At 45.2% G+C, this 15,554-nt stretch overlaps 1 protein-coding gene across 5 annotated transcripts in view; it reads right to left on the minus strand.

The window, feature by feature from the left end:
• Positions 1–15,554, minus strand: part of Pld1 (phospholipase D1) — a 216,052-nt gene that overhangs the window by 52,410 nt on the left and 148,088 nt on the right. For all 5 annotated transcript variants that reach the window (XM_041658928.1, XM_041658929.1, XM_041658927.1 and 2 more), the window contains 2 exons: positions 6,539–6,649; positions 2,851–2,939 (listed from right to left, as the gene is read on the minus strand). In XM_041658928.1, the coding sequence (XP_041514862.1) occupies positions 2,851–2,939; positions 6,539–6,649 (200 nt within the window). The remainder of the gene's footprint in view (positions 1–2,850; positions 2,940–6,538; positions 6,650–15,554) is intronic.

Below are 15,554 nucleotides of genomic sequence, written 5' to 3' on the forward strand. Positions count from 1 at the left end.
GCACACATACACACACATACATACATACACACATACATACACACATATACATACACACACGCACACACATACATACATACAGACATATACATACACACACACATTCACCCTCACATGCACACATATACACAGAAACACATCATCTCAGGCTCCTATGCACTACTGGGCGCTACCGAGAGCAGTGAAAGTTCTAGCTCATCCAGTTACAGTTATTAGCAAATCACAGTTCCACAGTTTACAACCCACCATTCACTGCGGCGAACTCACTCGCTAACTTCATATTTCCTATGATTTTACTCAACTTCATAAGACCATGTTTTGTTTTCTCCATTTGCCAAATGTGCTTTCTAAATAAAGCAGGCAGTCCTGCATCAATGAGATGCCAAAACTGACAGAAAAATAATGCATTTTTTTTAAACTCCCTAATTGCTCCGGGAGTAGGGGGGCCAGAGAGGTGAGAAACCTCTGCGTACACACGTATGTCCAGCTACAAGCGAGGCTGTTTATGAATCCTTGCAGCAACAGATGCTCCGGTGACTTCAGGAAGCATCCGGAGGGTAAAGGCTGTCCATGTGTTCCAGATGACGACCACACTATCTTGGCCATGCCTAGGGCCACCTTTGCAGCCATATACAATCTGATGGCCTTCCTCTAGGAAACTGTACCCAGCAAATGTGAAGCTGAGGCAAACTGGGCAGTTTTCCAGACACCTGACGGTGATTTTATCACACAGTAGAGAATGAGGCCTGCTGAGTGGACCACAAGAGGCACAGAATTCAGGGCGACCCAGAGCCCCTCAGCACGGGGGTGAGACAGCCATCCCCACTGCTGACTCACAGTGATGACCTTTTACCCAGGAACCTGCCTCATTTGGTCCCACTCTCTGGGATCAGTATGTGTGTAGTGACTGGCGAATGGGAAAGAGCCATAGAGGCCTACCCCAGTTACTACCTCCACACAAGGAAGCCCCACGGGGTGAATGTACCATTCTTCCTAGCCAGCTATGGATCGTGTTTGCATGCTATGAGAAAACACTTGGTCCTTCAAAATTCCAAATTGCTGAAAAGCAACCTAGACAAGTGTGATAGTTAATATCAACTGATTTCTGGGCATGCCTGGAAGAATCACTAGATTAGGCCCATTGACACGGAAATGCCCACTGTGAGTGAAGGCAGCACCATTCCATGGACTGGGGCAGTGGACTGAGTTCAAACAGGGAAGCGAGCTGAGTGTCAGTGTTCACCCCGCTTCCTGACTTCAGATGGAAGGCAGGCATCACTTAACATCCACCCATGCCCCCCACTTCGCATCCCGCCATGCCTCTCCCCACTTCGCATCCCGCCATGCACCCCACTTCGCATCCTGCTATGCCTCCCCCCACTTTGCATCCCGCCATGCCCCCTACTTTGCATCCAGCCATGCCCCCCACTTTCACATCCCGCCATGCCTCCCCACGGTGGCGGACTATATCTTCACACCATGAGATAAAGCAAAGACTGCCTGCCTTAATCTGATTTGGTTGGTATTTTTTTGGCACAAGAAAAGCAAATAAGATCAGAAGTCACATGATTTATTGAACATCCACAACTACAAGACCTACTTTCCCAAGTGTGAAGATTCAATAAGATAATGTAAATAAAAACTATGAAACAGATAAAATATTAATAGTTACCATTAAGATGTCCTTCATTCTAAAATCACTACATAGTATATGAAAAAAAGATGGAAAAAGGGTTAGAATCTTGTCAGTAAGCCACGACCTCGTGGTGAACACAGATTAATAGAAATGGGTTAGATCATGTGAGAGTTAGCCAATAAGAAGCTAGAGATAATGGGCCGGGCAGTAATTTAATTAATACAATTTCTGCGTGATTATTTTGGGTATAAACTAGCCGAGCGGGAAGGAACAAGCTCCCTCGCCCCCGCCCCCCACCCCCCTCCACCCTGGCTCCTTTGAACATGTGGCCATAGTCTGTCCAATCAACAGTGCCGGCTGTGAATCTACATCCACAAACACAGTGAAGGTGGACCACGAACTCACACAAGATACAAATACCTCAGAGAGAGTCAAAGACACAAATAGTAACAGATAAAACAGAAAGAATTATTGGGACAGCAAGAAAGCTCGGTGGGCATGTGTGCACCTACACACACACACACACCAAACTAACAAAAAATAATATTTTTTAAATAAAAAAATTCCTAGAAGAAAATATTCCTAAAAGTCTGGCAGAGACAAGGTGCTCGCTGCCAATCCTGACCACCTGAGTTGGACTCCTGGGCCCCACGCGGTAGGAGAAGAGAGCAGAGAGCTTGACTCTGCTTCACTCTGGACCATGGCATGTGCTGTGTGTGGGTGCACCATGTACATACATGCGCGATAACGGTGTTATTAAAGTAAACAGACAACGAAACGGGCTAGGCCTGCTACTCTGTGACTGCACCGAGCTGTTGAACTGCTCACTTCACTACAGGACTGCATAGTATATGGATATAATTAGAATAAGGCTGTTGGGAAATAAATCCATGAGCTAAAGAAATATGACATTTGGAAATGAGAATTTAAATATAGCTCTATGGCAATGTTTTTTGTCCACTCTGCTTTGTTTGTGTGAGCATAGTTCACTATCTGCCATGAACTAACTCAGATCATAAGCCCCACATGTGGGAAAAAGGCAGGCCAGAAAGCTGATGGTTCCCACCAAGATAAACTGAATATTTCTCAGCAACTGAGTCACAAGCCAGCTAAGAGGAGTTCATTTTCAACACAAGCTTTTGTGGCCACCTCCTCAGAGAAGCAAGAGCAGCTACAACAGTTTGGTTGGAACTTCTGTTCAAAGTGAACCTTACCTGTGGGCTTTCAGGATTCTCTGGGCAATAGCATCGCCCACCTTGTTGAACACGACTTTATCATCAGCGCAGCTTATGAAAAATTGGTTCTGCAAGAAAAATAGGACACTTGGGTAAGGCCATCTTTTCTCTGGGAATTGTGTAGAATGAGGGAACCAATATTATATTGGTGACAGAGAAAATGCCTCACTCAAGGATATGTGTACATGGTCATGTGTGTGGGCACATGTGTTTGTGTGGTCAGAGTACCCATGCATGCGTGGTCATGTGTGGGCACATGTGTTTGTGTGGTCAGAGTACCCATGCATGCGTGGTCATGTGTGGGCACATGTGTTTGTACTGGTCAGAGTACCCATGTGTGTGGTCATGTGTGGGCACATGTGTTTGTACTAGTCAGTGTGTCCATGTGTGTGTGGGCACATGTGTTTTTACTTGTCAGAGTACCCGTGTATGTAGTCATATGTGGGCACATGTGTTTGTACTAGTCAGCATGTCCATGTGGGGGGGGCACATGTGTTTGTACTAGTCAGCATGTCCATGTGGGGGGGGGGCACATGTGTTTGTACTAGTCAGCGTGTCCATGTGTGTGTGGGCACATGTGTTTGTACTAGTCAGTGTGTCTGTGTGTGTGGTCATGTGTGTGGGCACATGTGTTTGTGCTGGTCAGAGTACCCATGTGTGTGTGGTCATGTGTGGACACATGTGTTTGTACTAGTCAGTGTGTCCATGTGTGTGTGGGCACATATGTTTGTGCTGGTCAGAGTACCCATGTCACGTGTATGTATATATGCACATGTGTTTGTGCTAGTCAGAGTACCCATGTCTGGGAAGGAAGAAGTTGATTCCTCCCAATCCTGCGCAGATCACTGAGGAAGGTACCAAGCCATATGGCTAAAATAGATAAGAATAATGGGCTAATATAAGTCATAAGAGCTAATAAGAAGCCTGAGCTAATGGGCCAATCAGATTTATAACCTATAGAGATCTCTGTGTGATTTTCTTTGGGGCTTGCCGGCTGTGGGGAACCGGGCAGGACAGAAACCCTCAACCAATGAGCAGGATCCTCATATTACGCCCATGTTGCATAGTCGTGTGTGTCTACAAGTATTTGTGCTGGTCAGAGTGCCCATGTTGTGTGGTCATGTGTGTGTGTCTGTGTGTGTATGTATGTATGTATGTATGTATGTATGTATGTATGTATATGTATACCCATATATGTATCTTTTGTGCACATATGTCATGTATATGATATACCATATACATTATATCAAATCTATTTTGTGTGTACATATATATTAATAAAATAGAATGAAAAGAGGTTTATTTCAAGTACTTCTGTTATTCATAGATCTATAAAACATTCTTTGACACTATTGTCAGAAAATAACTCCATTATTATCCTAATGATACAAAGGATTTTTATTGCTGCATAGAAGAATGTTAAAAATAACCAATAAGTATTATGAGTTCTGCTTATTGAAATTACAATACAACTGTAATTTTTTTAACAAATCATCCCAAGGAATACCTGGAAGAATGATAGCAATACCATTTTTTTGAGTTCACGAGATTTTACGCAGCAGGGCACAAATAGGCACGGTGCCTCCAGGAGACAATTTGCAGGAAGGCATTGTGCAGAACCTCTTCTGAAAATATGATTCAAGCAACTCTTGCCACAAAGCCGGGTAGCATGGCTCATAAGCTACAAGGACGGACTGCCACATGCCGTGGTTTGCTTTCTCTCTCCCTCCCCCCCATTCCCCCACCTCTCTTTTGAGGATTAAGATAAATGCTGACGGCTCACCCTGAAACGTCCACAACCATGAATGCCCATATGGCACTGCTGGCCTCATGCAATGTCATGTAATAGTCATGATGGTCAACTTGATGGAATTTAGAACCACCATGGAAACCAGCCCATGGGCTTATACAGATTAGGTTAACTGAGGTGAGAAGACCCACCCTAAATGTGGAGAGCACCATTCCACAAACTGGGACCACAGGCTCATCACATAGGCAAGGAACTATCACCCATTCCTGACTGTGCCACCACCTGCTCCTGCTGCCGTGACTTCCCTGCTGTGACCGCCTTTATTCTTCAGAACTGGGAGCCCAAACAAACCATTGCTGCCTCAATTGCTTTTGTCAGCTACCTTACCACAGCAACAAGAAAAGCAGCTGAGATGCTGGTGTTAATGCCACTTTAAAAATGAAACAATATGACCGATGCCAGATGGGGCAGTGACAACAGTATCCTCACAGGTAACAACAACAAATGTCTTATTAAACTCCCCAGTGGGCTTCCCTGATTTCCACTAATATCCTTTATCTACTGCATGATCCCATGTGGAATACACACACATTTAGACTGCTAATATTTTTAATTAGCTTTCTCTTTCTCCAAGTCTGAGAAATGAGTCAAGCTACAATTGTTTGCTGATGTTTTAAACGACTGTCGCTCTACGGAAGGGAGGAGTAGCAGGACTCCAGGAGAAGAAAAACAGGGCTCAGATGGTTTCCCCGACAACCCATTTGTGCTAAACGTTCTATTTTTATTCAATGGAAAAATAAAACCAGGATAAAGGAGAGAGATGTGTGTTGGTTTGGGTCCGTGTCCCCCCCCCCCCCCCGTTTAATGGGATTCTTTATTTTTCTCAGGGGTTCCAAAGAGTCTGTACTATTTCTGTATCTATTTTGAAGTTCAATTAAAGTTCCCACACTAAACTTGATGCTCTCAGATTTTCTCATGGACTCTGAACACAGAGTCCTCGCAACACCCATTCCCATATTCCCTTCCCTGTCTTTTCCTGCCCCAGGATTCCCCACAGCAGGGGTACTCTGTCAGTCCTCTGTGTGAACAATTTACTGTGTGCATGTGTGTTCTCTCCTGAAACAGCACATGCTTCATGCTAGACCTTCTAACCATACCCCGGTGAAAATTCCCACATCCATCCTGGGGTTTTCAGTGAAAGGTGTATTCATCAGCTGACAGATGTCAGTACCTCAAGGGTTTGCAAGACTCCATTAGCCTTGAGTTAATGATGGTGCAGAGTGAATTCAGGCATGCTGGGAGGTAGAAATACAAATGACTTCAGTCAATATTTCTGTGGAATTCTTTATAACTCAGTTCATGTTTATAAATAAGGAATCCTGAACTGGGGTCCTTACAGTCTTGTACGATACTTGGTGCCCTGGTCAGCTGTGTTTGTTGTTGTTGTTGTTTTTGTTTTGTTTTGTTTTTTTGTGAGCTCAACACAAACTAAATTTATCTAGGAAGAGGAACTTCAGCTTAAAAAAATGCCTCCATTAGATTGCCCATAGGCAAGTAATTCCGGGGAACATTTTCTCGATTGATGATTGACATGGGAGCCTCCTGCCTTTCACAGGGCAATGCCACATTGCCAACCCTGTGGATTAAATAAAATGGGACAAGAAAGCAGGATGAACCAGCCTTGGGAAGTAACCAGTAAGCCATGCTGCTCATGGGCTCTGCTTCAGTTCCCGCCTCCGAGTTCCTGTGCCCCTCTTAAGTTCCTGCCCCGGCTTCCCTCAATAATGTACTGTGGAAATGTAAGCCAAATAAACTCTGTCCCTCCCCCAGACTTCTCAGGGTCACGGTGTTTATAATGACAACAGGAACTAAGACACCCAGGAAGCAGGCTGTGGAACTGACTCACTGACTACTTACTTCAATGTAGATGTAGTGCTTGCTGTTCTCGATTACGTTGATGTAGGCAGTGTGGATGGACTCCTCATAATGCTTTATCCCAGCAGACCAATCAGCTGCCGATCGGAGCAACTGCAAGACAACAGCAACAGCAAACATAAGATAACAGAGAAGGTACCATCTGTACCGATGCGATGAAGTCACTCCTTCTAAAGCAATGATCACAGTGGCTGAGCCCCACATGGTCCAAGGGAGAGCTGGAGCACACGCAGACTACACCCTTGACATCTTCGTTGTCAGCATGTCACACCTGGGAAGAATGAACCTCAACTGAAGAACTGCCTCCGTCATCCTGAACCGTGGCCAAGTCTGTGGGCATCTTCTTGATCTCTAATTGATGCAGGAGGACCAGGCCTGCTGTGAGCAATGCCACCCCCAGGCAGGTGGGCCGGGAGCCAGGGAGCAAGCCAGTAAGCTGTGCTTCTCCATGGTTCCTGCTTAGTTCTTGCTTTGGCTTCCCTGAATGATGAACCAAAACCTGTAAGATGTAATAAAGTCTTTTCTCTCCAATGTCTTTTGGCCATGACATTTTTCATAGCAATAGAGAAGCAAACTAAATCTGCATCATTCCAAATCCAGCATTATTTTAATTCAGAACTTGAAGACTTAAGCTGTGGTTCCTACAAGGAATATTTGGAAGATTTATTCAGGTCACTACAATTACCATAATTTTGTCCTCTTTCCCTATGACAGTCCTTCAGCTGCACCTACATACAGGCCAAGGACCCTGACGTAAGGCAGAGAATAATGACTGATGTGTGTACCAGCAAGCCTCGGACCTAGAAAGCAGTATGCACTGGTAACTAAAGACAACGCATTAGCAGGTGCATTTGAGCTACAGCAGACCACATCAGAGATGTGACCACGGCTCTGCATGGCAGGGGTGGGGGTGGGGAACACTGGCGGCATCCCATGGCCTTCCCAACACGCGATGACCTTCACCTGGTAGTCCCCCTGTATTTTAACTGTTGCAGTATGACTTTTACATATAGTAAGCACTCAGTATACACGTCTGGGCTTTCTTAAGTAACTGCGTATCGTCGCAGAAGACTCATTGGAGGCCTGAGCAGGCAGCAGTTGTTACAGTGTTTGCCTGGCATACACAAAGCCCTGTTTCCCATAGCACCCACAAACCAGATGTCATCGGCACATACCTGTGATCACAGCATGTGGAGAGTGGAGGCGGAAGGCTCAAAAGGTCAAAGCACCCTTGGCTACATAGTGAGTTTAGGGCAAGCCTGGACTACATGAGACCCCAACCCACAAAAGTACACGTGAGAAAAAAAGAAAGTGGGGGGAATGAAAAGGGGAGGAGAACTATAAAAGTATATTTGTTGTTTCTAATTTTAGGTGAATGTTGAAACTGGTCCTTTTCTGATATGGGGTATTTACTAGACAGCCCTCCTCAACACACGCTGCCTTATTCCAATCTTATCAGGTAAACAAATGTACATATGAGAAGTGGAAGTGTAATCATGAACACCAACCAAGTTAAAATGGTCCAGGAAATAACAGGATCTCGAAGGAACTGCATAATTAGTCACCTGATAAAAATAAAGTTTAAACCAAAGTTTCAACTCTTGGTCTCTTTAATTTAATGGAAGATGTTACGCTAGTAGCGTGACCTGAGAATGAGGGCTGCATTGGAAAGGTTCTCAGGGCACACAGCCTCACTGAAGTCTGTAACACCGGAGACAGCCAGCCAGACCCACAGCTCCGGGTTATAACTTTAGCATCTTTGCCTTGGCCATTCCAATGCCACGGAGGCTCCATTCCTCTTCTGAACAACTTAGTGCACACTCCTTGTGCCCCTCCTTCTCCCTCCCCTTTCTCTACCTCCCAACCCTTCCTTTCCTCTCTGAATTGCTGCTGCTAAGACAAAATGACAGGACAAACAAGTTGGTATCACCATAGGGAGATCCCCTTTGTGTGGTAACCTAAAAACTTAATTATAAATCCCAACATGGAATTAAATATGTGTGCACTTAATAATGTATAGCTCTGTCAAGTCAGCAGCTGAACTGACAAGCAGCCCTGACAGAAAGCTCTCGCCTCCCCCTGAGATCCAGAAACCTACACTTGCTTTTCTTTCTCACTCAAAACCTGCTCTGAGTCAAAGACAAAACGCATGCGTGAAAGATAAAAATTAGCAGCAACCAGATGTCATAATAAGGGTCAACTCGCATGTCTTATCAATTTGGTCTGTCTTCCAAATTAAAATGAAAAGAAATTCTTGGAGCAGGTACACTGATAGGCAGCTCTGATTAGCCACGCCTGCCAGGAAGAAAAGCAGGGAGGTCAGGTGTCATTTTCCACGAGGGACAGGTGATCAGTGGCATTTAAATGTTTAAAGTCAATCTGTATACCCAGGAAACACACCCCATTTTGTGGGAGAGACTGTATGCCAAAGTGGAGACTCTCAAAACGCTCACAGCAACCACATAGAAGAAGTTGCCCAGCTCCTGGGGGCTCATGGTTGTGATTCCATGGCCTAAGTCCAAACTTTTACTTACGTTGGGAAGTCACTTCACTAAAAGCAGTCATTATCTGGGGGCAACTTCAGAGTTCAATTTAAGCAAGAGAGGAAAAAAAAAAACCTACTTAGGATTACCAGTCGTTGACTCTCGTGATTGGCTCATACATGCCTGTCACCACATAGCAACAGAAACTAATTTCCTTCTGGCCCTGCCTGCTTGTTTGCCTGTGGAACCTGAAGCCGGAGAATCACCCTAACTACGTCTTCGATGGTCGAGAAAGTTCTGGAGTCCCCGAGAACATCAAGCATGCGCTCATTCATTTCTGTTTGGTTTTTACTTGAGAATCACTCTTTTCTTTTGTTTCTTTAGCCTCACCAGCTTGTCTCGTCTTTCTAGTTTGAAACAAAATAATAGAGACAAGTCTTAGAGTCATTGCCCCACGTGCAAAAACGTACCTCAAATGTCCCGGGAATAAAATCTAACCATACTTTTCAGACCGCGAAGCTGAGTATGCAGCATGAAAATGGCATAGATCTCACTTGATGGTTTAGGGACAAAATCATAACTAGAACTAGAAATTTTCCTTTGTACAGTGTCCTATTTTTTAAACTAAAAATAACCTTCTCATTAAGCACAACCCTTACCCTCCCACACAATGGGCCTAAGATGAATACTTAAAAAATAGAACTGTCTCTTGCAAAAAAACCTTCAGGACATTCTTAGTATCTGTTCAAAGTTTCTCCTTTTCCACCAGAACGCTTCTAGTCCCTGTAAGTTCAGTGTATGTATGTACATACATACGCATAATTAATTAATTAATAATCTTGGTTCCTTGTTACTTCCGTAAGTGTTCAAGTGAGTTATGGACAAAGATTACTTAGGATAAAAGCATGTGTATGTGTGTGTCTGTGTGTGTGCACACACGTGCATGTGTGCATGTATGTGTGCACGTGTGTGTGTTTGTGTGTGTGTGTGTGTGTGCGCGCACATATGCCTGTCCTTCAGGGTGAGGCTGGCATCCATTCCTGCGGATGCCCCCAGATGGCAGAGTCTGAGGAGAAAAAGAAGTACTCCCAAGATGGAGTTTCACTCCTCCATTCCAGGCTAAAACAACCACAGCTGAGGAAGCAAAGACATTGACCGAGGTGTCTGTCTCCTTCTCATGTTCCCTCCTTTAACTACCCCTGTGTCTGAGGCCTGCTGCTCAGTTGGCTAGGCAGTTTTCGCAAGAATAGACTTTTTACCAGTGCCAAAGGAAGAAGTCAGTCTCGGGGCGGAAGGAGAAAAAGAAATCATAGCGTTTAATAGAGACTCCAGGGTTAAGCACAGGGGCTGACCGTGTGTATATGTGTATGTGTGGTTGGCTCTTTGGGGAACCAAAAAGATGTAAAAGAAAGGCAGGCAATGGGAGATGGTCCTAAAGGATGTGACAGATGAAGCATTGTCACCTTGCTGGGGCCTCTGTGGCTACCGTCGCCCTAGGACATATGGGAACAGGGTCCACCTCCAGCACTTACAACCTCAGCGCTGAAGCCACAGTGCAGGAAATCAGGGCTCATGCCCACCACTCACCCATGTAGGCTGTTTGTTTGGTTTTGAGAAGCAGTGTTTCATTCTACAGCCAAGGGTGGTCTTTTACTGGTGGGCTATCCTCCTGCCTCAGCCTCTTAAGTACTGGGAGTAGAAGAAAACACTCCCATGCTGGGAATTGAACTCAGAACCCCTGGAAAAGCAGTCAGAGCTCTTAACCACTGAACCATCTCTCCATTTTAATAAATAAAAGATGGATTTTGACTTAGAACCCTTCTAGTGACCCATCCAAAGTCAACTTCTTCATTGCAAACTTTGGAAACACAAGAGCAATGGTTTGCAACTTGTGGGTCAAGGTCCCTTTGGGAGTGGAAGAACCTTTCAGGGGGATCAGATATCCCACATATCAGATATTGACATCATTGTTCATAACAGTAGCAAAATTACACTTACATAGTAACAGTGAAAATAATTTTAAGGTGGGGATCACCAGGACACGAGGAGCTGTGTGAAGGGGCCACAGTGGTAGGAAAGGTGAGGACCACTGGACTAGAGAAACCATCAAAGAGTGAACCTGGAAAGAACGGAGGATGTTTTCCCAGCGGGGGATTTTGTCTGTTTTTGTTTTCTGTTTTGAGAAAGGGTTTCACGTACCACAGGCTGTACCTGAACTCATGTAAACAAGGATGACTGTGAACTTCTGCTCCTCCTGCTTCTGCTTCCCAGTGCTAAGACCACAGGTGTGCACCACCGTACTTTAATTGTTGGAGAATTTTACATATTCAGAGAGCCTGTTTTAATCAAGTCCAGCACTCCCCTCTGCTCTCCCTCCCTCTCTCTAATTCCTCCCCTATCTATACCACCCCTCCCTTGTGTTAGTTTGAGACCCACTGAGGCCACTTAGTGCTGCTGGTCTATGCAGAGCAGTACACTGGAGTATGTGTGGTCTTTCTGATCAGTGTGCAGAGGATGAGGGGGTGAAGGGTGCTCAGTTCTAAGTGGGACATCTGTATCATCGCGTCTCTGGCAGCTGTATATGTGAACCCCAGTGGCTGTGATGGCCTGCACAAGACCAAGATCAGACAGCACCCTAGTATGGGGTGGAGGTCACAGAGTTATGGTGATCCTGGCAGTTGGTGGTCAGTTTTCTTTAGGGATTTTGTAGTGTTCTGGATCAAACCCCAGGACCACTCTACCAACTGAGCTACACACAGTCCCACGGCACCCTTCCAGTGCTTTGTGTGGCTTAGGTTTTCTACTCATCACCACCCATTATTGGTCCATGGAAGGGATGGACAGCATTGTTAGCCCTGATTTACAGAAGAAGAAAATACATACAGAGAAGTGAAGCAATTTACCCAAGACTCACAGCTAGCAAGCGGCAGAGCTTGGTTCTAGAACCCACACCTTCTTAGTCCATATCATGATGCTCATTTGCAGGTATGAAAGGGCCTATAAGTTATTAACTAAACCATGCTCTAAACCTCAGTGAAGGGTCAGGATTGCCTGCTGGGCAGAGCCCTGGGCTCCATCCCCAGAACCGCATAAACTGGAGTGATGGTACACACCAGTAATACCAGCACTCTGCCAATGTAGGCAGAAGAATCAGAAATTCAAAGTCATCTTCAGCTATACAGTTAGTTCAAAGCCAGTCCAGGTTACATGAGTCCTGAAGACAGATGTTTCCTGTCCTGATGGCCTGGTTCCAAATAAACACATAGAGGCTTATCTGACTTATAAATGCTTGGAAAAGGGCAGAGTCAGGAGTCGCCAGTCAGATGCAGAGGGAGCAGGAGATAAACATGCCATGCTAATAAAGGTACCACCATGTGGCAGAGTGTAAATAAGGAATATGGGTTAACCTAAAATGAAAGAGCTAGTTAGTCATAAGCCTGAGCTATTGGCTGAGTATTTACAATTAATATAAGTCTCTGTGTGGTAATTTGGGAAGTGGCTACCAGGTATTTGGGAACAGGCGATGGGGACAAAAAAACTTCCTTTTACAGAGTTCCTCTTAACAATACAATAAACATAAAGGTAAATTTTATTAAATTTCCCAAGGTATGGTTGGAATGGTCTGTCCTGACCTATTAAGAGACAAGTCCCACTCCCTCCCTCCCTCTTTCCCTCCCTCCCTCCCTCCCCTGTCTGCAGATCTTCCTTTTGCTTTCAGCCTGAGTTCCTTCCTTTCTGTCTCCCAAAGAGGTAGCTTCTGCCTCACTCCCTTCTCCTCACTTCTCCCCTTTCCCCCTCCTCTCTGTCTCTGTCTGTCTGTCTCTCTCTCTCTCTCTCTCTCTCTCTCTCTGTTTCTCTTTCTTTCTCTATTCCTCTCTCTGCTCTTCTCCCTTTCCCCCTTCCCTCCTTTCCCTTTCCCCCCATAACCCACTAAATAAATAGTGGTTATTTCTTCCTCTGCATGAAGTGCCTAGTAGATGTCTGTCTCTCACCTGCCAAGTGACTCCCTGCCTGGGACCAGTTGCCTTCGTGGCCTACCATGGTCTCATGCCTGCTGCTCATTGCCACCACTAAGAGACCTACGGCATTTTATTTAATCATGACAATGGTAAAAAAAAAAAAAGTTTGTCTAGTGTTATATGGCCAATGAGAGAGAGAGAGAATTTGAAAAACATGACAATGAATTCTTGAAAAGGAAATAGTGAATAGGGAAGCCAAGCATCCACCTCCTTATCCCTTCTGATTATCTTGCCTCTTATGTCCAAGGACATGAGTTCAATCCCCAGTATTTCATGGAAACAGACAAGGAAACAAAAAAAAAATCAAGACTGGCCTAGATCCCTGCTTTCAGCCTGAAGCCCTGAACAGCCATGGTTCTGGGAAAACAATCTAGAGAGAGATGGCTGTGTAGAACAGTGAACAAGAGATGGAGGGTGAAGTAACACACGTAAGGACTGAAGGAGAAAGGATGCAAGGTGAGACACTCTGGGTGTCTTCTATCCTAGGCTTTCCTATCTTCCTGTAGCAACCAGTTTTCAGAACCACAGATATTTGGCTAAAAACCAGTTGGATCCCAGATTTCTCCATGTCTTATACATTCTAAATCAGGGCAGGACCCTATAAGGAAAATGGCATAAAATTTGCAAGATTAAATATTTATCTCTTTAGAGACAGGGTCTTATATATCCAAGCTTAGCCCTGAGCTTGCTATGTGGCCAAGCATAACCTTGTGCTTCTTATTCTCCTGCCTCTGGGATTACAGTTTGTGCTATATTCTGCATTTTATAGGATGCTGATAACTGAACCCAAGGCTTCAGGCATCCTAAGCATCAACCAGCAGGGCAGGAGCCCTAGCTCAAGGGTCAAGGGTTGAGAAAGGATGAAGCAGTGAGTTGTCCTACCGTAAGATAGGGCCCAGACACTAATGTGGGCTCCTAAAAGGGAACAACTCATTTTCTCCTTTCATGGCCTTAACTTCAGGTAGCCAGGAAGTAGCCCTAGGTTTAGGGACTGAGACGATGAAAAGTTAACTATAAAAATATTAAGTTTTAGGGGCTGGAGAGATGGCTCAGCAGTTGGGAGCACTGACTGCTCTTCCAGGGGACTCAGAGTCGATTCCCAGCACCCACATGGCAGCTAACAGCTGTCTGTAACGCCAAGATCTGACACCTTCAAAAAGACATACATACAGGCAAAACACCAATGCACATGAAATAAAAATAAATAATTAAAATATACATTAGGTTTTGAGGATCAGAAGGACAAAAGAAACTATTATCTCAGAATTACAGGGCTCAAGAATAATGTATTTTCTACTTCGGTGTCCTTGCGATTTCAGTAGCCACTGACAGCTGCACCAGAAGACCAGCTGCACCTACCATGCTGCAGCCACTGTCTGACAGCTGCACAGAAGACCAGCTGCACCCACCATGCTGCAGCCACTATGGGACAGCTGCACCAGAAGACCAGCTGCACCTGCCATGCTGCAGCCACTGTCTGATAGCTGCACAGAAGACCAGCTGCACCCGCCATGCTGCAGCCACTGTCTGACAGCTGCACTGTAGGATCAACTGCACCTGCCATGCTGTAGCCACTGTCTGACAGCTGCACTGTAGGATCAACTGCACCTGCCATGCTGCAGTCACTGTCTGACAGCTGCACAGAAGACCAACTGCATCTGCCATGTTGCAATTTATTTTCATATTGTTTTTCTCCGAAACCCACCAAATGGGTTTAATCATCTATTCACAAATTCTAACAGAGGCTTCTATTTAGGCATAAACATAATTCTAACTCCTTTAAAAGCCAGGGTATGTAGGCATTCGAGTTTTATGTGGGCTCTGAGCTACATCAGATTGGAGTCAATAAAGGGTAATTAATACAGTACAGCGATCCTTTGTTTATTAAATATGTTTAATCAAAGAGTCTCTCTGGGGCCCAAAGGGAGCTAAGATCAGATTCACACACATAAGGCTTTCTCCAGTGAGGAAGAGGCCCAGGATGGAGGGGGACGATCCTGCTCAGGCCTCAGGCTCTGTGGCTACTGCACCTGACTGCACTTTCCTGACTTGATGGTTTTCTAATACATTGACTGACTGTGATTCGCTGACCTTTGCCTGTGTTCCTAGAAGTGGCCCCTCAGGCTTTTTCACCTCTTTATCATGGCCACTCTCAGATACATTTTGTGTCACACAGAACTGCCTTGCTGTGGATCTGTGAGTGCATTCGTCCGTAATGACCTCAACTCACGCTGGCTCATCCAGCATGACACACACATTCCTCTCTGGAGAGGCCACCAATGACAGTTAGCTAACCTCTGCATTCTGTCCCTTCCTTGACTAGCCCCTAGTTTTCAGTGTCTACGTTTTCCTCTGTATTCTGTCCCTTTCTTGCATTCCCAGCTTACCCCATAGTGACCTCAGGACTTTCAGCGACCTTCATTGCCCTGGCCTTCACTGGAAAGCTCTTCATATGTGTATGCCTCAAGCTTCAAAGTATTCACACAGAGACAGATG

Source organism: Microtus oregoni, unplaced genomic scaffold (genome assembly GCF_018167655.1).
Source record: "Microtus oregoni isolate MIOR12 unplaced genomic scaffold, Mior012 000010F_ref0000083, whole genome shotgun sequence".
Classification (NCBI taxonomy): Eukaryota; Metazoa; Chordata; class Mammalia; order Rodentia; family Cricetidae; genus Microtus; species Microtus oregoni.